Genomic DNA, 23327 nt, shown 5'->3' on the forward strand with positions numbered 1-23327 from the left:
AACACTTGTAGTATAAAGTTGGAAGAGGGAATTCTGGGAGTGAAAAAATCTTAAGTGGACACAGAAGTGGGGGAGACATGAAGTGCAGGGGATTGAGGTGGGAGGGGCATAATAACCCACGATGTATGAAAAGGTCATAAATATGATAAGCTAAGCAAAAAGTATAAAAGGACTTGGAATGGGGGCACTGTAAGCTACTCCGAGAAGCTCTGTGCTAATAAACAAAACCCCTACTGTGTGTGGGCCACTGTCCTATTAATGGTTGGTCAGAGAGGCTCCAGGAGTTCCCGAAACAATATAGGCAAATGCTGTTGGTTGCCCAGTAGGACCCTGTTGCTGAAGATGCCACATGCCTTGGTCAGAGGACATAGAGAAACGAGGCTACCACTGGCCTGGGAGCTTCCTCCCTGCTTGTTAGCTCTGATGGTGTTGGCCATTGCTCTTCAGGCTGCTGAGGGAGAACTGCCATCCATGGCCATCCTCAGCTTGGACCGTGTGCACAACAATCCTGTCTGGCCGAGGAAGAGGAGTCCTCTGGTGCAGTAGTGGCAGGTCTATTTTACGATAATCACATGCTTTTTGTGTTTTAATTTGATGCCTGCTCCTCATGACTGATAATCTGAACCGGGTCCAAAGCCTATGGTTGGGAAGTGACAGGCCTGAGTGAAGGAACTACTGTAGTTGTTTTCCTAAATGGACCCGATGTGCCTGTCAAATGGCCTTCTAAACTGCTGTGTTTATGGCCATACATTCGTGCTAATGTCAGCCTTGATCTTCCTTTTACACAGTCAGCAGCGACTGTAGAGACTCCTAACTGGTCAGAGTCCTGAGAATAAATGACTATCAGATCAGATTCCTAACAAGTGGGGCCGTCGGCATCACCCCTCCAAGGCTCAGAGAACATCACAGAAGTAGGGATGAGAAAGATAAGAGGGTTGGGGTGGGGTAGCAATACGGAGCACTGGATGTCTGGCCATGACATGGCTGCTACATCCAGGGTTAGGGCACAGATCTGAAGAGGACTGAGCCTGTCAGCATCCTGCTGTGGGAAGGAGAGGATCTCATGGGAGCCACTCGCCTGACGTTTATATGCAGGGAATGGTTGACAGGAGCAAAGAGGGATGTTTTCTTCAGTAGTATCGCTGCTCGTGTAGCCATCTGTGCTCCTGTAAAGAACCCTAATGAAACTCATAAGATAAGAGAGAGAAAGGCAGAGAGATGCATACAGAGACTGACAGACAGACAGACAGACAGAGGATGGGGAGGGAGTGAGATGGAGGGAGAAAGACAGACAGACAGAGAGAGGGAGGGTGGAAAGGGAGAGGAGGAGGGAGGCAGAGGACATGGAGGTAGAGGGGGGAGCCAGTCGGGAAGGAGTTTATTGGCAGAGGGGAATGGGCGTGAATATGACTGAAGTATATTATACATATGTATGGAAAGTCAGAAGGAAACACAATGCTATGTCTAGCTAATAAATGTTAAAACCATTTTCAAAAGCTGTAATGGCGGTTATGCTTAGAAGACAGCCTTCTATAACACCAACCAGTAAGATGCCCTGATCTGACCAATGGGACCAGCGCAGCCTCCCAGGCTGGCCTTAATGGCTGCCTCTTCCTCTTCTGTCACCTTGTTCCACAGACACTGGGGACTATGGCACCTTCAAAGACGTGTGGTTGGATTTCCAAAGCTGCCTTTCTGTGCTTGCTGAAGCCACAGACAGTTTTGAAGATAAAGTTAATGAGTCTGATCCGATAAAGGAGGCTTCGGGATACGGTAGCAGTGTACTGCGAGAAAGGGTTGGGTAAGGATAACCAATAAAGGCTTCGTGTGAGGAATGGGCAGGCATCTACACTGACGGGGAGTGTGAGCTATCAGGACAGTTTACTAGTGGATAACCACACCCAGTTTCTGTGAACTTCCCAGACTGAGAAGAATGGAAGGGGTCAGATGGGATATGGCCTGTATGCCTTCATGTTATTGGCCTTGTCAGGTTCCTCAGGTAATGTGACGCTTCTCCCTTGCTTTTTGGTAGATGGACAGTCTCTCCTCGGGGAGCAGGTGGGCTGGCAGGACAGGCGTCCCCAGGCCGGGAGAAGGAGGCGCTCCCAGGTACTCTCGTCCACCCCTGCTGGTGACTTGCCCACCCAGCCCTGTCCTGTTCCAGACAATGGCCACCTGTGACCCTGCCTGCCTTAACCTGCTTTGCCCATCTGTGCCTGCCTGTGCCTGACCTCAGCCCAGAACTCCCACCCTTTCCCACCCCCACTCAGGACTGGTCCTGACTTCCGGTTCCTGCCTTGCTTCACCACTTTGACCTAATTCCCAGTAACCCCGTTCTGCCATGTCACATCACAGGGACTTCTCAAGAAGGAACTGTTCAGAGCCCGTCAGTGCTACCTGCTTCACATCTGTTCATTTCTGTTCAAAGGATAATTTGTAGTGAAATGCAAGCATGTATTTATTCCCGAGTAATATGGCCTGGATTCTGTGGTGACCGTGACTTCTCATGCACACCGTCACTTCCTGTCCACAGAGAATGGTGGCAATGCTTTATTTGCTTAGTGTTCATTGTCATCGGGTTAGAAACAGTGGAGGCGATGAGCGATTCCAGGGTAGCATGGACCTGAGGAGTGATTCTAAGTGAGGCTGAAGGAATTGAGCGGCTACAGAGTCAGCAGATCAACATTAACCAAAGTGGATTCTGTGCCAGGCTCTGCTAAGACTTGGAACATGGGCTTTACATGTGAGAAAACTAGTGATAGGTTCAGAGATGAAGGGGAGAAAAGGAAGGTGGTGAAGAGTAAGTGGGTACATACATGGGTGTTAGTGTAAGTGTGCATGTAAGTTTGCACACAAGAATACATGGGTATAACATGTTAGTGCCTGTGAGTGTGAATGTGGGTTTACATGAATATGAATGAGCACATACACACATGGGTATGGGTATGCATGTGTGATTGTGTCTGTATGACTATTGATATGCACATGAGTGCATGTTTGTGCTCATTTGTGTCTGTGTGAATGCCTGTGTGTGTGTGTGTGTGTGTGTGTAGATAGATGTGCACACATCTTGCCCCATCTGAGAAGGTGATGCTTTAGCCAAGGTGAGAGAGTAAGCTATAATTACAGAGAAATCATGCAGAGGAATGGCTAGCATGGAAGTTTATGATGGAGGAACCCCAGGGCCAGTGTGGCCAGAGAGAGAGAGAGAGAGTGAGCGAGCACGGAGCAGCTTAGCTCTGAGAGGCAGGGGTAGGTCCCCGCAGCCTCCTTCAGCCGGAGTGAGAGCTGTTGCATGCTATACACAGAAGAGAGACCTGAGCTGATGGTTTGTTGCAGAGACATTGTGACTTCCAGGTAGGATAGATTCTCAGGTGACCCAGGGCGTGAGTGGAGACCAATGGGGAGGCTCCGCCTAGGTGTAGTGAGAAGCAGTCATTGGGTAGAACCCTGTGACTAGAACAGACAGTCCTAATCCTTTGTCTACGAGTGTATCTGCTTGTTCTCTTTCCTCAGGTGAGAAGTCCACTCTGGACGGCCATCTCTGGGGACAGACCACCAACTGCCAGTGTGGTCACTGGTGAATCTGTCCCAAGCGTCACCAGAGCCTGACATGAAGCCAGTGTTTGGCTTCAGTGGCATGTTGACTATGGGTAGCACGTTAAGGCTTTTCATCAGCTTCTAAGTATAAGGCCAGGTCCTCTAAACAGTGAGAAGTGATGTCTGAGAGAAAGAACTCAAGCAACCTCCAGGCTCTCAGTGAACAACAGGATGGCCATCAGCACTCATGAGACAGCAGAGGCAAGACATTGAGGCCAGGAGGCATCTGGCATGCAGAGAAAGCGAAGGGAATGTGGGCTTGGACTCCGCTGACGAAGCCTTGTGTAGCTAGAAATAGTGTGGATGGACTCTTGAGGAGGGAGCACAGGTAGACAGCGGAGAGTATCAGGCCTGGGTGTGGCAGCCTCTGCAGAACAGGGGAGGTAGAGGAATAGGCAGGGATTGACCAGAGTGGAACTAGGGTAGGGCCAGGAGGAGCCATGAGGGACATAAGCTAGCAGCCTCACAGGCCGGGGTATTTCCATCCCTGCAGACAGACCTGCTGAGGGGAGAGTGAGGACCAGTGGATGAATCTGGGAAGCCACAAGCTGTCTTGAGCGTTTTAGATTCAGGGGTACAAGAATGAAAGTGAGGGGACCGGGGGAGCTGGAGATGTGCCTCTTTGGAACACCAGAGTTCAGTTCCAAGCACCCACAATGGGAGCGCACAACCACCTATAGCTCTAGTTCCAGGGAATCCGATGTCCTCCTCCAGCATCCTTGGGGACTGCATCCACATGGTGCACACATATACACACAGGCACACACCTACAGACATAAAACAAGAATAATAAAACATTTCTTTAAAAGAAGGATGAGGATAGAGTCCACGTAAGTGATGTGTGGCAGGTGTGGAGACAGGTACCTCTAAAGAGGTTTACTACACAGGGCAAAGGCAAGAGGGGAGAGGGAAGCTAGGATTCTTTTGGAAATGGATGAAGCAACAACGTGTAGCTGAGGTGCCATACACAAGCAGGACGGGGAGAGGAGAGGAGACAGCCCGCTTAGGCCAACACTGGGTGTCGTGGGTACCGTGGGTACCAGTGTGGTCCAGCAAGGAAGGATACTGTTGTTCATCAGCCCAAAATGCAAAGCAAGAGGCATGAAGACAGGACTCCATATGAAACTCAAGTGTGCACATCAAAAGACCATTTCCGCTGTAAGGGACCAGGCCAGAAAGGAGACTTGTGACCTCTGGGCTATGTGGCCTGCGTGGCTGTGTCACGTACTTGGTAGTTTTTGTTTTCCAGTGACACTTGTACCGTTGCACGGTCAGGGTGGCACTGGCAGAGTGACACTTTAGCAGGGGGTAGCTTTTGGTCCGTAAGAACATGTGACGAATGGGAGCAAAGAGAGCTGACCTCTGAGCAAGGATAGGGTAGAACCCGAGGAGACGACCGAGCAGAAGGCAGGATGTCACACGTGGGGTCTGTTCCAGTTGTTGGTGGTTGTAGCTTAACTGCTCTCAAAGTAGAAAAGAACCAAGAAATTTTAAAAAACAAAAAACTAAAAAGCAACCCCCCTGTCTCCCCCCCCACTACTTTTTCCACTTGGAGAACAGTACTTGGTTTCTATGGTTATTGCCGGTTAACTACACAGCAAGTGTTATGTAGTAGCACAGGGTAATTACAGACAACGGAAAAATTGCAGGATAAGTCTTAAATAAATACAGAGCAGCCACATGGTTTAGCCTCTGATCCCGAGAGCGAGGTGCAGTTCACCTCTGGGCCTGAGCTGCTTGTGAGAGCTAGGCCCTTGGGCCTGTCACCAGCCCGTCACCAGCCTGCCACCATGCTTCTAACCCTCCGCGTCTACTTGCTTTATCACGTGACTGGACCTCGCGGCAAGCCACCACTCGGCCTTTGTGGCACCCTCCTTAGGTGAGGCTGGCAAGTAGGTTCAGGCCTTTTGTGGCACTCCAGGCTGGAAAGGTCTTCAGTCCTTTAGAATGGGAGGTTTGCACCTGGAGTTAGTGTCCAGGAGTCTTCTAGTGGTTTAGTACAATAGGAAGATTGCTAGGAACTGTCATCTTAATCCAAAAACCTTCAGCAAACACATAACTTAAGCAGCAGCTACAGCAGGGACAGGGATGTCTGTAGTTAGAGGGCCAGGAATTTGGATTCATGGGCTGAAATAATGTTTGTGAGCATTGCAGAGAGGCCGTAAAGAACAAGAGCTCAGTGCACCCTGAATGAACCTTGAGAATGCTTGAGATCTGTGTGCCCATCTCACATTGAGAAAGCAGACTATGGGTTGTGCCCGGCCACCTGTAACTCCAGAGAGGAGCAGGGCCACTCCCTGAGGGGAGGACAGAATGGAGCCGTGTGGGCCCCAGGAGAGGGTGAGCAGGTTGAGGCTTCAGCCGGAGTGTGAACATGGCCAAGCTCAGTCACACGCTTGAAGAAAGCCAGAGCAGGGGAAAGAGGCCATGCACGAGAGGAGGGAGGCTCAAGGAACAGGCTTGGGAGTAACACGCAGGGAAAGATTCCAATAGAAGACAATGGCGTGTTTCCTCTACCACTCCCTCACGGAGCAAGTCAGGGAGCTCAAGACAGAAACCTGGAGGGAGCTTGCCGGCTTGCTCCTTATGACTTCTTTCTTTCTTTCTTTCTTTCTTTCTTTCTTTCTTTCTTTTCTTTTCTTTTCTTTTCTTTTCTTTTCTTTTCTTTTCTTTTCTTTTCTTTTCTTTTCTTTTCTTTCTTTCTTCCTTCCTTTCTTCCTTCCTTCCTTCCTTCCTTTCTTTTTATTTCCTTCCTTCCTTCCTTGTTTCCTTTTTTCTCCCTCCCACCCTTCCTCCCTCCTCCCCTCCTCCTATCTCCCTCCCTCCTTTCTTTAACCCCCTCTCTCTTTTTCTTTCTCTCTCTCCCTTTTCTTTTTCTTCAATCTGGGACCCTAGCCCATGGGATGACGCCACCCACTTTCAGGCTAGATCCCTCCTCAGTTAAACCTCCTTAAGTCACCCTGAGAAACATGTCCAGATAAAGATCTCCTAAGTGGTTCTAAATCCCATCAAACTGACAGTGTCGGATTCCACCAGCAAAGAATCTCAGGAGCTTGACCCTGTGGTGATACACAGCCCCATTGTGGGGAGTAGTTTGCATCTCCCCTCCCCCAACTGTATCTGTGCCAAGACCTCAGGCTTCCTTGGACTACCTTGGACATCCTTATCCTGGCACCGTGGTGGCCACATGGGACACCATCACACTGTAGTCTTGGGACAGCTGCCCTCAGTTTTGGCCTGTGCCCTTCTGAGAATGTATGGCCTAAGGGTGTCCCCTACTAGGGGCTTGGCTCCCATAGAAAAAGGCATAATTATGACCTTCTATTTGCATGTATGGGAGGCTAGATGCTCTCCCTACCCAAGGTAGGTCAAGGGAAGGAAACTAGTTTGAGCATTGTGGATGGGAGGTAGTAGTAGCGAGGAAGAGTTTGGACCTGGACTATAGGAAGATGACAGTGAAGTTGGAGTCTTTCCTTCTGAATCCCCTAGAGCCTTAACTTCAGACCGTCCAGCCAGTAGTGGACACTGGAGTTGGTGCCACTATATTAGTCAGCGTTCTCCAGAGTAGCAGAACTTACAGATAGACAGATAGATATAGATTACATATAACGTAGATCTATTAGAATGGGTCACAGGCTGTGGTCCAGGTAGTTCAACAACAGCTGTCTCTTAATGCAAGGTTCAAGAATCCAGTAGTTGTTCACTCCATGAGGCTGGATGTCTCAGCTGGTCTTCAGTATATTCTGGAGTCCTGAGCTAGTAGGCTCTAATGCTTGTGAAGGAATGGACTTGCTAGCAAGGCCAGAGCAAAGGCTTCCTCCTTCTGTGTCCTCTAATAGGCTTCTAGGAGAAGGTGTGGGCAAGATTAGAAGTGAGTTCTCTCAGCTCCAAAGGTCGCTGTAGAGCTAAGAATGCTTAAAAAGAATGTGACTTGTTTCGCCTTTTGTCTCCAACTGAAACAAACACTGGCATGCTTATGACATGACTCTGGCTGAATGAGGTGTGTCTCCTCCCTGCATCTGATCTTGCCTGCTTGTAGGATGGGCAGCTCCCTCTGCCTTCCCTGTGCATTCAGAAACAAGGAGACCGAGAGAAGAGCTAGCAAGATGCCTTCGTGCCTTCAGGGACAATGCCCCTGGGATAATTTTGCTTGAGATAAGTGCCAAACCTGTTCGGAGTAAGTGTGACCCATCTGATAACCAGTAGGAGAGGGAAGGTCTGATAAAGACAGTCACAGTGCCAGTGTGACAAATTCACATGGAGGAGGGGCTCAGCACTGGTGTCTGGGCTTCTTCAGGTGGTTATGGACTGTGGCAAGGAGAGAGCTTGGGCTGCCGTGGGGACCCCACAATCTGCAGAAGGGAAACAGAGGTCAGGTTCTGAGACGTGTTATCTAGAGTGCATCACGCATATCTTTCTTCTCCCCTCTGCCAACAGATGGTGGCATCCTGGTATCATTTGCAACTAAGATAGTAAATGCGTTCCCATGCCTCTGTTGTCTCCTATTTTTACTTTAGGATCGTACGAGGAAAATTTCCTCATCTGTGTACCATTTTGCAAATTATAGAGTACTTCCCACAGCCCTGAAAGGTGGATATTTCATGATCCTCATTTAGAACGAAGAGCCCGAACTGAGAGGAATTGAGTCACAGGATTGGCAGTGGGAGGGGGAGTGGACGATTCTCTGCAGAGCAAGCCTCCAGTGGCCATGGTCCCAGGAGTGGGTCACTGCCTCCCAGAGTGCATCTGTGCCAGGTTCTACTCCTGTCTGTTGACCCGGAGTCGCAGGCAGGCTCTGTCCTCCAAGGACCTGCATTGGCATTGCCTTTGCCTTGTGCTTCTTAGATGCCATGGTAACCAGCACCCGCCTGGTAGAGATGCTGCCTGCTCTAGGATCCCTGAATTTCCTTGCTGCTCATCCTTTGAGAGTTTTATACTTGTGAGCATAGCCACTTTCTATGAGAAAGTCACAGTTTAGAAGTTAATTCCCAGGGAGCACTTTCCGAGTTCTTACTTTTGATCAAGATAGATAGATGTATAGGGGTTTTATTCATTGTAGTGCTCTGGAAACATTGAATATTGAGGGAGTTAATAATGCTTACTAACCCAATGGGATCTAGAATCTCCTAGGAAACAAACCTTTGAACAGGTCTGTGTGGAATGGCCTAGATTAATTTGGTTTCCAGCCTTGCTTGTGAGAGATTATCTTGGTTAATCGAGGTGGGAAGACCCACCCTGAAAGTGGGCAGGATCATTCCCCGAGCTTGGGCCTAGACTGCATAGACAAGAGAAAAGCTGACTGAACTCTGTCAGCTGTCACCCTGCCTCAGTGAGCTCAGCCACCCATGCCTTTCTGCCATGATGGACTGTGCCTTTAATTATTAGCCAAAGTAGACCTTTTTCTCCCTTCATCTCTCTTCTTTATCAGCGTAATTTATCACAGCAACAGGCAAAGTTACCAATGCAAATGGTATCTTGTAGTTGCATATTATTTCCTACTTTTATCTCTGTCTAGAATTTAGTTTGATGATGCTGCAGTTCAGGACTCAGGCTGGGAAGCAGTTCTTGCTCCAGGCATTTCCAGTAGAGAGGAAAGGGCCGGGAAGCACAGAGGCTCACTGGTCAGAGTGACTTGTTCTGAACCACATGACCCGCCCCCTGCCTTGTAAGAGATGCTAGAAAGTCTGTAGAGGGAGGGATGGAGAAATTCAGAAATGTTTTGAACTAGATGAAAAGTAAATCGCAGTGATATAAATCAATGAAGTATAAGGAGAGATTGAAAATAAGGCGACTTCTTAGAAAAGATAATTAGGCTGCAGGAGGAGGAGGCGCGGACATCAGGAGAGCAGACCGGCCTGGGTTCCAGCTGTCTTGAAGGGCACACCTGCAGGGAACTAACTTCTTCTCACTGGGCAGCACTTCCTAAGCTTCCAGCACCTCCCAGGAGGACCACAGGCTGGCAGTCACCCTGGCATCTGGGCCTTAGGCAGACATTTAAGATTAAAAATTGTAAGCAGACAAAAACGACACAAAAGTCACAAAACTAATAGATCATTGCAGAAAGATTTTATCTTATATCTCAAAAATAAATGAGAGTCCTATCAGAGTCCTGTATGCTAGCAATGAACAAGCAGAAATAAAATTAGAACACAATTCCACTTTTTAGCAAGCCCCCCAATACTTAGGCAAACACATACATACATACATACATACATACATACATACATACATATATACATACACTACACTACACTACACTACACACAAAATCTATATGTAGCCAGCTATTAGAAAAAACTGATAAATGAATGAAAGAAGAATTAAATACATAGAGTGATATTCCATATTTAAGGATTAGGTTCAGTATTGTGATGATGTCACTTTGTCATGACTTGATGTAGAGTCACAGTACAAATAAATATGCTTACTAGTTGTGCTTTGGAGACCGACAAAGTGATTCTACAGTTTATTTGGGGAAAGAGCTGACCCAGAGTAGCTCAGCAGAGGAAAGAGGAGAAGAGCAATATGACGTTCCTGACTCCAAACCGCTCTCTGAAACATGGCGGCAGAGCTCAGCAGACAGAGAGAGCCACCAGGCTCAACAGAGATCACCACCAAGCCAGAGTTCAATCACCAGGACCCACATGGAGAAAAGAGAAAAGTGATTCCCACAAGTTTTCTGACCTCTGCATGTGGGCCTTGATAGGAATATGCACACATTTCCACACTTGTGTATGTGTACGTGTATACACACACACACACACACACACACATATCAATATATGGAATTCAAAACTTTAAACTACAGTAATCATGATAATACTGTGTTGGTAAAAGAACAGAAAAGTTCATAACTGAGAAGATCTCACTGTAAGCCACAGGAATATAGTCCACTGATCTTTGGTGAACTTAGGGAAAGACACCAGCTGGGAGACTCTGGAGTCTACAGGCCCCTCTGTCCAAAAGTCATCAACTCAAAAATGGACCACAGACCTAAATAGAAAACATGAAACTAGACTGGAAAATATAGGAGAAAATCAAGATGGCTTTTAGTTTTTCTGATAGGATGTTAAAGTATCAATTTATGGGGGAAAGAAGCGGTTAGTTTTGGTAGAAGTTTTCTGTTTTATGGAATACGATTCTGTTAGGAGAGTGAAGAACTGAGTTCCAGACTAAAATATTTACAGAAGATGGCTCTATTATAGGACCGTTATGGAAAACTCCTTCAGTTCACTACCTCACCAGAAAGGATACATATGTAGCCTGTATATGAAGGAAGAGATTTCCTACATTATATCTCATTAGGGAAATCCAATTAAAATGATTTAATTCTTAAAATGATTCTGGTAGCACTACACAGCTACCAGAATGGCCAAAGTACAGAGTATTGACAATATTACCGTATACTGGCAGAAATATGGAGTAACAAGAATTCATATTCATTCATTCATTCATTCATTCATTCACTCTTCCTCTGTCCTTCCCCGTCCCTCTCGTCTCCCTCCCTCTGCCCCCCGCAGTGAGAAACACAATTTCATAGTCCTTTATGAAGAAAGACTCGATGAGTTTCTCACAAATGGCACATTCTTGTATTTTGTGATCCCACAATTAGGCTCCCTGATATCTACCCAAATGGGTTGTTATGCCCACCCAGAAATCTATGCACGGATTTGCAGCAGCTTCACTCATAATTGCCAAAAATGTGAATGCAGCAAGATGTGCTTCAGTGGGTGAAGCCATAAGCAGACGGCTCGGTGCTCCGTGATAAGGAGAAATGAGCTGCCGATCTTGGGAAGACATGGAGAACCCATACTTATTATTGAGTGAAAGCTGATTAGAATATGCCAAAGCCCGTATGATTCCAACTGGGCGATGTTTTAGAAAAAGCACGGCCACAGACACAAAACAAAGGTGAGTGATTGCCGAGAGGCTGAGGTTGGGAAGGACGAGTGGGAAGATTGTGGAGGCTTTTTTAGTGCTATGAAATTAGTCTGTGTGATACTGCAATCGTGGGTACGTGTCATTATACCTTCTCCTGAAGTTGAATAATATACAAGTGTAAACCCTGATGTAGAATGTATATTCAAAGGGAACGATGTGTCATAGTTGGTGTAGTGATCACAGCAAGGCTACTCTGGTGGGAGGTGTTGCTAATGGAGGGGCTTGAGTGTATAAGAGGATACTTGGATATCAGTCTCATGTGAGCCTAAAACTGATCTTTAAAAGTCTGTTAAAGACAGTGGGTGGTGGTGGTGCACGCCTTTAATCCCAGCACTCAGGAGGCAGAGGCAGGTGGATCTCTGAGTTTGAAGCCAGCCTGATCTACAGAGCAAGTTCCTGGGAAGCTAGAGCGACACAGAGAAAACCTGCCTCAGAAAGAAAAAGAGGGAGGGAGGGAGGGAGGGAGAGAAGGAGGGAGGGAGGAGAAAAAGAAGGGGAGGAGAAAAAGAGAGGGGGGGAGTCTGTCAAAAAATAACAAAAGCCATTTTGTTTCCTGACCACTGTCCCGGGACAGCAAGGAGGGCTCCATCAACTATGAGGGAGGTCATGATTGTGTGTAAGTTTTCCATGAAGAGAGACTCTTCTGGACGCTGTTCACTGGTGAGGCTGAGAGGCTGACCCATGCAGAGACCGCATCTGGCTCAGCACTTCCAATGGCACCAGCACTTGGTTGCTGGCTGGGCGGATGGGTGGGTCACTGACCTGTCCATTTATAGCAGAAATAGAGTGGGCTTGTCAAGGGGTTAGACCTCTCTGTGGCCAGAAGTCCCCGATGGCAGGCTGATGCTGCAGTTCTTCTCAGGTGCTATTCATCTGGGTGGGTGGGTGTGGCCCTCAGATCCTACCTGACCTTTCCTGCCCAAGACCAGGGAGGAAACAGAAATGCATGCATCTGGCGCCTGCCGAGTGTCTCCACCCCGGTTTTGTGATTAGTACCGGGTGAAAATGTCTAGCTGTCACTTGGCAGCACCATGGCCTTGTGAAGCAGCCTGGGACAAGGGTTCCACTGGTCACATTAATTGGGGTTCATGATAGTGTTTAGGTCCCCTGAAATGGGCCAGTATCTAGCAGTCTCTGCAGACCAACATTGACTGATTCCTGCTTGCTGCTTTAGGCTCCTATAGGGAAGGACTGAGAGAATGTTTTTAACACATTGTAAAATCTTCTTCCATGGGACCCAGAATCCTTCTCTGTTCCCCTTTCAATCGTGGGCTTTGCTTAGCCAGCAGCTTAGACCTATAGCCAGGACAACAGATTTCCAGCAGTCATCGTCATACATGTCTTAGCTTTGAGGGCACCACAGCCACAGGGCTGTGGGCCAGCATACCCTGCTGACCCAGGCAGGGCTGACTATCAGAACACCGTCCCCCTACTCCACATTCCATTTGCCACTTTGGTCTTTGATGCCTTGGAACCCCACCCACCCCCACCCCCAAATACCAAGACCGGGCCTTGGTGCTGCCTACAGTGTCTCTGAAAGTGAACGGTTGATCTGGGAAAGTGCTAACAGGCCATGGGGACTGAGTGAAGTCACACAAACACTGTAATACCCCGTTGAGATGAATTAGGCCAGCACACACTTTGTGCCTGGAAGGAAACAATTTCAGTTCTGTAGCACGGTTCACTCCTGCCCTGGGAGCTAGAAATAGCCGTGAACGATAAAGTGTGGGAATGTGGGTGATTCCTGTTCTTATTAGAATTATAGAGGCAGGTGCTGCGAGGGCTCAGTGCTGGGCTGTAGCCAAAGCCCAGGGCAGAGTTTTGACTTTGAGGAAAGGTAGACTGCTGTGCTTGAGCGGGCCATGGTGCTCTGCTGCCACCTAGTGGCACTGATTTCACACACTCGATGAATCCTGTTATTTTTATAGTTTGATTCACCGGCGAGGGAAAGCGCCCAGATTATGAGCACATGTTTCCAGAGTTGTTAAGTATGGAAGTTCTGTTGACCACACCACCCAGACTACAGTAGCTAGTGCCTTTGGAGTCAGGGGCTGCATCTGGGTTTAGATCTGTGCACAGGGCACAGATCGGGCTATAGCTATGACCTGGGATGGGAAGGGCTTCATCATCAGACTGCATGGCCAAGTTGTGTTGATTCCAAATGTGCCATGGTAGGCAGATCCAAGGAATATGGCTGCCCGTGCTTATCTGACCCCGCCCCCAACTTTTCTTCAAGCCTGTGCCTAGACTCTGGGGTGAGGGGGCATGGGATGAGGTTGTGGGTCTTCCTATTCTCTTCTGAGATGAAAAACATTTCAGGGTGCCTGGGGAGAAAGAAGGCGGCACATACCTTTGCTCAGAGCTTGTGAGTTGTGCCTAGCTGACCCTCTTCCCTACCACAGCTCTTGTCCCATGAGCCCCTTCTCACCAGTCTGTCTGCAGTTCCTCCACACTTGAGATTGTCTCTGGGCGTTTTTGCAATAAACATTCAAACCTGGCATGCTGAAAGCATTTGGATAGTTCTGCTAGACATGCAGCCACTTGCAGCTGCATGTGCATCTTACAGTGCTCCCTCACTAAAAACCCATCTATGGAAAGAAACTCCAGAAGTTCTTGTTGCTTTGCTGCCAGATGATGGCCCTTTGGTCAGCTTAGATGCCCTGGGCCTTTGTTGTGTGGAATCCACCCTCCTGCCTGTCCTAGAAGCTGCTATATTTGCCACATGTAACTTTCTGCAAACTGGAAGGTGGTGGTCTTTGGGACCCTGTGTCACCAGGTTGCAGTGATTGGCAACAGCTTTAGCTCTTGCCTGCCAACCTTACAGCCGCAGCCCCGCACCCTGCTCTCATCTTTGGACCCTAGTGTTCCAAGAGATTGTCTCAGAGAATGTGAGCCTGTCGCCCCAAGTACTGTCCTGAGCCCTGGGCAACGGGAGGCCATCTTCACCTGAGGCCCTATGGCCTGTCTTGAGGTAGCTCTTCCCTGATTTAGATGAGGTCTGTGCTGACACAGTGACCACTCCACCACACCCATAGCCACAGCGCAGCATCTGAGCAATGTACACCTGAGCAACACATCTGGAGCCTGCAGGCCTGCGTGTCATGTGTGCTGGCTCCCTCCTCTGCATCTAAGAGCCCCTCTCTGGAAAGCTCTTGAACACACAGCGTGACAGAAGCCTCTGATAGCACCAAGCCATACTGTGTAGCCCTGGCTGTCCTGGAACTCACTCTGTAGACCAGGCTGGCCTCGGACTTAGAAATTCACCTGCCTCTGCCTCCCAAGTGCTGGGATTAAAGGCATGTGCCACCACCACCCGGCTCCATCTCGTCTTTAAATGGACTTTTAAGGAGATTGAGGGGCTATGCTCTGAACAGTCTCCTCAGTCAGAGGAGTAGACCATCCCAGGACAGCCAAGGGCTTGCTCTGTTTGTCTCTCTTGGCCCAAACCATGAAATGGGGAACTCTTCTCTAATGAAATACTTGTCTTTTGTTATTTATAGAAGACATATTCTTAATGGGAGAGGATACTTATCAGTAAGTAGTTGGGAGTTTAGCAAAATAATGACATCAGCTAACATGATGCTGAAACATATTTCAGAATTAGGCTTTACCCTCAATGGGAGAGGAATCAAAAGAATGGACTCAGCACCGCTTTGTTCCTGTTACATACAGATAAGCAGCCCTCGCCTTCTCCTCCCTCCTGGCCCAGCTCAGCAGCAGCCTCTCCACACTGCCGCAGTGCAGGCATCCCTACCCAGCCTCTGCAGCAGCAGCCTGGAGTCCATCCCTCCTTGATGTTCATCCTTCATCACCCCATTTAATGGTCTTCTGAGGGCTTCTCTGTAGCAAGGCTGCTCTAAGGGCCTGACCCTGGCAAGCTTACCAAGGCTGTGGCCATGTCCTAAGGCTTGCCAGGTTGTAGTAGATCTTCTACAAGTCTGGAGCCACTGCTCAGAGACCCAGCCTCACAAGTTCTTACCCACTGTTATATTCCCAGAATTCCTGGGGGCCTTCCTGGGCACTTTGGTGTAGTGATGGTAGCAAGGGCATGCTCATTGCAGCCCTGTCCTGTGGTCTCATCCCTGTGGTTTATGGTGTCTCTGTCACGGCACCTTGGGTACTTTTGGAGTCTGATGCACAGCTGGAAGAACAATGGCGAGGCATAAGCTCTGCTTTCCTGATGAGGAAGGATGCGGGCCACCCCCTCCCATCTCTGTTTTCCCTGTCCTCAGGTCCGTGGCCTCCAAGGCTACAGAGAACAGAGTTCTCTGTAGAGATAAGCAGAAAGTTGCAAACTCTTTGAGAGGTTTCATTTTCTATTTTAACAAATTTGTCAACACTATCAAGTTTCACTGTGTAGTTATTACCCATTTATAAAAATGACTCCATGTGCGTGAGAGAAATTACACACACACACACACACACACACACACATTCATGTGCATATGATAGGATTAGTCCTTGAAAGTCTTCCTCAAAGTGGCAAAGAAGTAGCAGAATTTTCTAAAGACTATCATAGTTTTTTACCCTGAGTTCTTTGTTATACAGGCTTCTTTTAAAGCACCATGCTAAAAGGAAGCCAACCTGACATTTTGCAACCATACCATGTTCCAAGGTGGGCCATGGGTCTGGGATTCTCCTCAGAGACAGGTCATTGAGCAAACTCATCCATCAGCTGGAGAAGAAACCAATGTGACCAAATTGATCTTCACTAAATCATCCACTTAGTGCTCGTGTGGGCGGTCTGTGGGCCACCTCAGATGCCAGCCTCGCAACGTGGTGCACCAAGGGACTGTCTCTATCCAGCAAGTGGAGGCAAAGGCCAAGCCATGGCCTGCCAGGCAGCCACCCCCACCACACTATGATCCTTGAGGAAGGGTACCAAACAATTAGGAACCATATTTTTCTTTGCTAGTGTACAACATTTTTCTTTACTGTCCATAACAGTTTTGTACTTTTCTGCAAAAGATACAAACATTAATTTTAAAGCTGAAAAAAAAAAAGTAGGGCTTTGCAGAGCGAAGCAAGCCGAGGCCAAGCTGCTGGCTGTTGTAATGGCCACTAACCCATTAGCGAAGAGTTGTGAGTCGCCATTTTGTCCATGTGGCTCCATTCTGCTTGGATCCCTTTCTACTGGTTTCTTAGTATGTTCAGATGAGCTGCCTATCTCTGCCTTTTGCTGATTGGCTAGATGGGCTGTAGGAAGCAAGTACTGACTGACAGGAATTTCACCGGGGTACTTAGCTTGCCCCTGAGCCTGGCCAGATGCTTCCAGAGCCCAGGCAGTTGGGCTGCCATGTCCCCAGGGGAAACATAACATACTTGGGATCTTCACCCTTTGAGACTGATATTATTGCCTATAGTAGCCTGGTCAGCCAGATGTCAGGATGTTTGCTCTCAAAGCAGCAGCCAAGGAGGCAAGCAAGAGAGCTAATTTATCATTTAACCTCTGCCCCCTCCCCACTGGCATCCCCACTGTGAAGAGAAGGGACAGCCAAGCTGGCTTCCTGGACTTCCTTTGTCACCTATTCAGCTTACAGGCACTGGGTCTCCAGGCCTTTGAGTGACATTGGAGGAATGAGTCTGTGGGTCACACTATATCTTGCTGGCTAATTGAATGAATCTTTGCCTGAATATTCCCAACGTGATATAAACTGTCCTTTGGTTAAAGCTATTTAGCTTCAAGTCTTAAGTGTTAGCTGCAGTGTCTTACCATTTAGCTAGTATGTCTTCATCAGAAATCACCTGGCAATGGCTCCAGGTTATCTAAAACTGGTTAAGACCACCAATGGCACCAGAAAGCAGAAATGTGGGCTCTTCTGCCCACAGGGCTTCCTAGAAACTAAGGTGGTGAGCTCTTCACAAAGAAGATCCAGGCTGGCCACAAATCTCTGTGATCCTGAGTAAAAGGATAGTTAGAGCTGGATGACGTATGCCTGAGTAACAAGTGTATAAACTCAGAAGCAACCGCATCAGCACACAGTGACAGCTAGCACTGCACTCTGACCCCTCCCTGTTTTATTCAAACATACTAGGATTGATCTCTGTGACCTATGTAAGATGGGTTTTGAGTGGCTGTTGAGTGAGTGTTAAAATGTGTTTGCTGTCCCCGGCACAGTCGGCATCCCATCCTTCCTGTCTCCTCTGTACCGCCAGTGTCCCCACATGCTTGCTGTTGACCCCTCATCGCCTGGCCGATGGATTGACGCTGGCTCTGATCCTCTGTGCTAATGCTTCCTTTCCCTGCACCTGAAGCCTGTGCTTCATCCAGCTGCCTCTCCGCTGCCTAGTTCCTGTGTGTTCATAGGGAAACAGCTTCAGTGGGAGGGCAGACCTGCTGGGTCTCTCTCACTCAGGCTCGGAGACCACATTACGGCCAGTCCTGCCCCTTTCCTCCTGTGCGCCGTGCTAATGGGCTTCTGCCTGATCCTTGTACTCAGCTTTCTCTTTGGAACGTCTTTGGGTCTCCCATAGAGAGCACAGCTCTGCAGACCTAACCTGGAACTCTGGCTAGGCAGTGAGGCCATACGTGTGTCTTCTGATAGAACTGACGGTTTATCCCATCCCTCAGAACTAAGCCTGGCCTTAGGACAGTCCTGTTGTCTGTCTTTTCTCCTTTTACAATCCTCTATTATACCTCTTTTATATCTTCTCCTTGTATAATCCTTTAGTTCTCGAGATTTACTTCTATATCACACCCTAAACATTTCTAGGACCTTGGTTCTAGGGCCCGCCCCTCACCCCGCCCACATGGACACTCAAGTTCAGAAGGTGGCTTCATACTGCAGTCACATCTACCCTGTGTGTGGAGTCATCTCTGAATGACTCGCAATGTGCAGTGCCCCGTAAGTAGTGTATTGTGTGGTTTATGGAAGAGTGATGAGGAGCGCCCCGCTCCAGTGCAGACCCGGGTTTACCAGCAAGGATTGCAATCAGTGTCTTGACTTGCGGCACGTACGATTTTTGCCATCAGTGAAGTCTTTGTTTCTTCTCCAAAGTATAATGAGCTTTACTTTGAGGAGGTCATTTACCCCAAGGGATACTCTGTGCCTTTTCCCTGTCTACCCTAAAGGTTCATGGAGTCTGCAGTAACAAGGCCAAATGTCTGAAAGAGACATGTGCTATAGAACACGGGGCTTTACCAGACATCACCTCTCCAGAAGCATCCCTTCTGGAGACAGCGAAAGGCAGCTTAAACGAAGGAAAACCACGAGGGGCTGGGGAGGTGGCTTGGTGGTTAAGAGCACTTGTTGCTCTTGCAGAGGACACCAGTTCAATTCCCAGCACCCACACTGTGGCTCACAACCATTTCAAACTTCAGTTCCAGGGGATCTGACACCCTCTTGTGGCCTCTGTTCATACTGCATGCATGTGATACACACACATACTCCATGCAGGTAAAACATTCATGCACATAACATAAATCTTCAAACAAACAACCCAGATGGGATTCCTGGAAAGGAGACAAGCACCTGGTGCCCTGCACTGCCCTTGTTCCCTTGTTTCTGAGAGAAGCTCCCTTCCGCTCTCTCGCCCTTCATCTACTTCTCTAACACAGCTCTGGGCGCCATCCTCCTCCGTTGCCCCAGCTCCTCTGAAGCACCTCCATCCATGACTGTCAGTTCTCAAGTACATCATTTCCTGACTGAGGCCCAGGAGGTGGTGCTTTGATCCTGAAGCCCGTCTGTCCTGACTCTTGGCCTTGCTCCTGGGGTTGTGCGTGGGCTGTCCCCACTTCTGCCATCTCTACTATGACCACCATCACCTCTGCTACTAGAGCCCCACAGTGCCCCCCTTCTTTGTCCTGCAGGTTTTATTGTTCTTTCACAACAAAGTGCTCCGGCCACTCCCTGTGCCAGCATCAGGACAGAATCTTGATGCTCTTTATCTTGTCTCGCGATTGACAGGAGAATTCTCAATTCTGATTTGAGAAAATCTGTCCTTGCTTCTAGAATTCTGAGGGACTTGGGCAGGGGACTGGGAGGTGCCACCGTTTAGGTGCTTTCTCCCCGAGACATCATTTTAATGTTGGCACATCACTGTCTTCAAAATGCTTGTCACTAAACCCAGAACCCTTTGGGGAGGGTCACTAAGCAAGGCCTCTTTCCAGGGATAGCACCTGGTGATGCCGGGCCAAGGGTTCCCTGGGCTGGATTCTCTCCCAAAGGTTTCACTGTGACTCTTGGAATGTCACATAGTCCTGCAGGATGCCTGAGCATGCCACACAGGCAGGGCCATGTGGTGTCCACACCCCTTCTCCCCCCACCCCACCCCCACCCTGGCTTCAGCGTCAGCTTCCTTTCCTGTACTTTACTCACCCACTTAGAGGCTCCAGTCCCTTCCCACTGTGCCGGCTTCTCAATGTGGGGACAAATAGGCTGTGCCCTTTAATCGCCACTTGTGCCAGTGGCTCAGGGTGGGGACGGGGTGGAGACAAAGACAAGCTAAGGCTGCAGTCGTTAATAGAGGATCTCTCTGTATGGTATTGGAGATCAAACCCAGGGTTTTGTGGACACCAGGCAAACAATCTAGCTCTGCTCTATGTCCCTAGCCCTTGGAGTTTGGGATGAAGGTCTCGCTATGTATTGTAGGCTGGCCTTGAACTTGTGATCCTCCTGCATTGGCTTCCCTAGCACTGGAATGACAGGTGGAAAAAGCCATACCTGACTCTTATTTTGTTTAATGTTTATGTGTGGGTGTGCTTGCACATATGTGTGTTCATGGTATGTGCAAGTACACACACGCGTATGTGTGTGTGGAAGTCAGAGACTAATCTTAGATATGTCCCTCAATTGTTCTCCATCCTATTTTTTTGAGAGACAGTCTTTTATTGGAACTTACCAATCTGGCTAGACTAGCTGGCCAGGAACTCTCAGGAATCCTCCTGCCTCTGCTTTCCCAGCTCTGGGCTTATAAGTGTATGCCACTGCATTTTGCTTTATATGCAGTTGCTTGGGGCTGAACTCATTCATGTCTTTTTGTTTGTAAAGCAAGGTTACCAGTGAGGCGTCTCCTTACCCCCATTGTTTAACTTTTTAAATGTTATCTTAGTTCCTGTACTATATACACATTCAAGTGACCTTGGTCTCCCACACACTGACTTCCACACTCAGAGCTCAGTGCCACATCTGTGCAGCAGCCTTCCCAGCTCTGGAATCCACGAAGAAGGGTGGGGTGGGTTCCTTTCAACCTTGGCTGGCATGGGATCACTTCACGCCAAGACACTCTCCTTCTTTGCCTTGGAACTTTATGCCGTGGGCGAGTTGCCCACACATGCAGGAGACAGCCTCCCTCAGCTGCTCCTGGACGCTCTGGCAAGGGCAGACACAGCCTAGGTTGTGGTTACTGTTGGTGCACTGATCTCACAGGTCCAAGCACAGAATCCTGTCGTTACACACAAGTCTATTAAATGTCCTTACTAATCACGTGTGCATACTATAGCTGTGTACCTGTCGGATAGAGTAACAACAGCAAGGAGGACAATGATGATGCGATGCTTGTGACTAGAAATCAAATGTTGAGTGTTGGCACTGAATCTGAATTCCCGAAGTGAAAAGCTGGAGGTCCAGCCTGAGGCTGTAGTGGGGCTGCAGAGGAGAAGGCAGTGCAGACGGGGTTGAGCAGAACCCTGCACCGTGAAGTTCAGACTGGCGATCTTGCATGTGTGACCTGTGAACATAGAAAGCCAGCAGTGCACTTAGTGTATATCTGATAACTGTCATTTTAAACTTAGTGCCTATGCAGATACCTATGCTAAAGCTCATAAGCAGAAGACATATAGCTAAACATTGAAAGTAGAAGACGTGTATGCTAAGTATTATAGGCTGATCAGTCATACGATTCCTCACATCACCCCCTCTGGGACACCTGTTGTTAACTAGACACCTTCTTCCCATTCCTTTGCCTCTATTGTACTGTCCTGGCTCCATCCCAAGGTCATCCCTGTTGGTTCACATCCTCCCCACATAGACCTTAGATATGCCATTTCAGAGACATGTGAATGTCTGAATGGCTGTGCTGAATGTTTGGAAAAGAAAGGTCCTAAGGTCAAGGCCCTGGAGTTCAGAGCTCAGCACTCACCTGCGTTTCTCTTTCAGGTAGGTGAGCTCCAGCCAAGCCAGCCCCGCCAGAGACCTCCAGCTTCGGTGGATGGTGCTCTGAGCCACAGTGCGCTTCAGCATTTGGATCTATGGACCTGCTTTGAACCATAGAGCCTGCCTATGGGGGAAGGTGAGTTGCCCTAAAGCCCTTTTGTTTGTTTGTTTGTCCATCAAGCGTGGTGTTAGAAGGCCAGGCTCAGCTTTAAGGCACGCACATATTGGCAGCGGCACACTGTTCTTTGTTCGGCCCCAAGGTTCTGTATATACTTTGGGCTCTTTCCCAGAGCTGTGAGCAAATTATGCGTGTACATCCTCAGGCCCAGTCCACCCTAGAGTCTACCCACACAGGCTGCTCAGCTCCACTCTCCTGCAGTTGACCTGAGCAACCAGGAATCACGAGGCAAGCACAGGTTTAGGGGCTGGAGAACGGAAATCTGTGACAAAACACTGATAATCACCAGGAGGTTTTATTCCTATTTTCTGCTTGCTGATATGATGGAAGAAAGAATTATTTAATTCAGGTTACTCATCGTCATTCGTAATGCTTTCTGGTGAAAATAGGATAATAGGAAGGTCAGGTGCTTTCTGGTTAGGCACGTGGCAGTGAATAAAGACTTCCACGCCCCCCCCCCCCAAACTTTGGATGTACATCATGAGTTTTGGAAAGCAAAAGACAGTGGGAGAGGAAAAGCCACAGGGTTATTCTCTCTCTTCTTTCCACGTCTCCCATAGGCTCAGAGGAGCCCAGACCTGCATATTGACCTAAAACTGCACGGGGACTCCCAGAAGTTGTTAGAAAGGGCCCATGCAGCAGTAAAGGGTCTCAGTGCACAGACACTGGGGACAAGTGTTCACCTAGGCCCTGTGTGCAGGTAGCAGTGGAACCACGGAGCAGCTGACTGGAGGGTTAGTTCTTGGGGAATTACTCTGGTCAAGTGGGAAAAATGTTTTGGGGAACAATCTCTTAAGCCACCCCCTCTATTCCTCTGGCCAGGCCTGTACCCCACTTTGGGACCTTACCAGTCCCCAGGGAACTTCATGGCTCAGCCCTTGCTGGCTAAGCTAGACTGTAGAGTTGTGAGTTGTTGGTCAACATAGAAGACGGTTTTCGAGTCAGGGCCCTGGGAATGGGTGTGCATCAAGAGAGAGCAAACCCAGCTCACCCTGTGCCATGTGGCTTTTTCTGAAGAGCCTGTTTTTCTTCATCCTAGAAAGAGAGGGCAATGACAGACCCAAGGGATGAGTCTGTCCAACTGTGTCTCAATGACCTAATGACGGACTGGCATTCCTTACAGCAGCGTAGGCAAGAGCATACTTACAGGAGCGTGGGAAGATTAAGGCAGGCAGCTGGCCATACACCATTGAAGACTTTCTCCCTATACCTCTGGCCCACCCCACATGCTTATTGGGGTAGAATATTATATACGCTTGGGGAGGAGATGGACATGGTGGGCCTTGTGAACCAGGTGAGTTCTCTACTCTTCCAGGAGGTGATGTTAAAGAAGTCACAGAACTCTTATTTCAAGATGTTAAGGGCCCTGGTATGCCTGGAGGTCAGCTTAAAGTGCTGTCTCTGCTGGGTCAATGTCCCGGTTGGCTAGGTTCCCGCTCTTGTCTGCCTTAATTCTCAGGTAAGATGAAGGACCTGGTTCCTCCAGCCATCTCCCTGCACTGCCCAGAACATCC

The 23327-nt window shown here is 48.6% G+C and overlaps 1 protein-coding gene across 1 annotated transcript in view; it reads left to right on the plus strand.

Annotated features, from left to right (window-relative positions):
- Pcbp3 (poly(rC) binding protein 3) overlaps window positions 1-23327 on the plus strand; it is a 198428-nt gene that overhangs the window by 115530 nt on the left and 59571 nt on the right. The window contains exon 3 of the mRNA XM_052163404.1: window positions 21639-21771. Within this exon, the coding sequence (XP_052019364.1) occupies window positions 21762-21771 (10 nt within the window). The 5' untranslated portion in view covers window positions 21639-21761. The remainder of the gene's footprint in view (window positions 1-21638; window positions 21772-23327) is intronic.

Source organism: Apodemus sylvaticus, chromosome 19 (genome assembly GCF_947179515.1).
Source record: "Apodemus sylvaticus chromosome 19, mApoSyl1.1, whole genome shotgun sequence".
Classification (NCBI taxonomy): Eukaryota; Metazoa; Chordata; class Mammalia; order Rodentia; family Muridae; genus Apodemus; species Apodemus sylvaticus.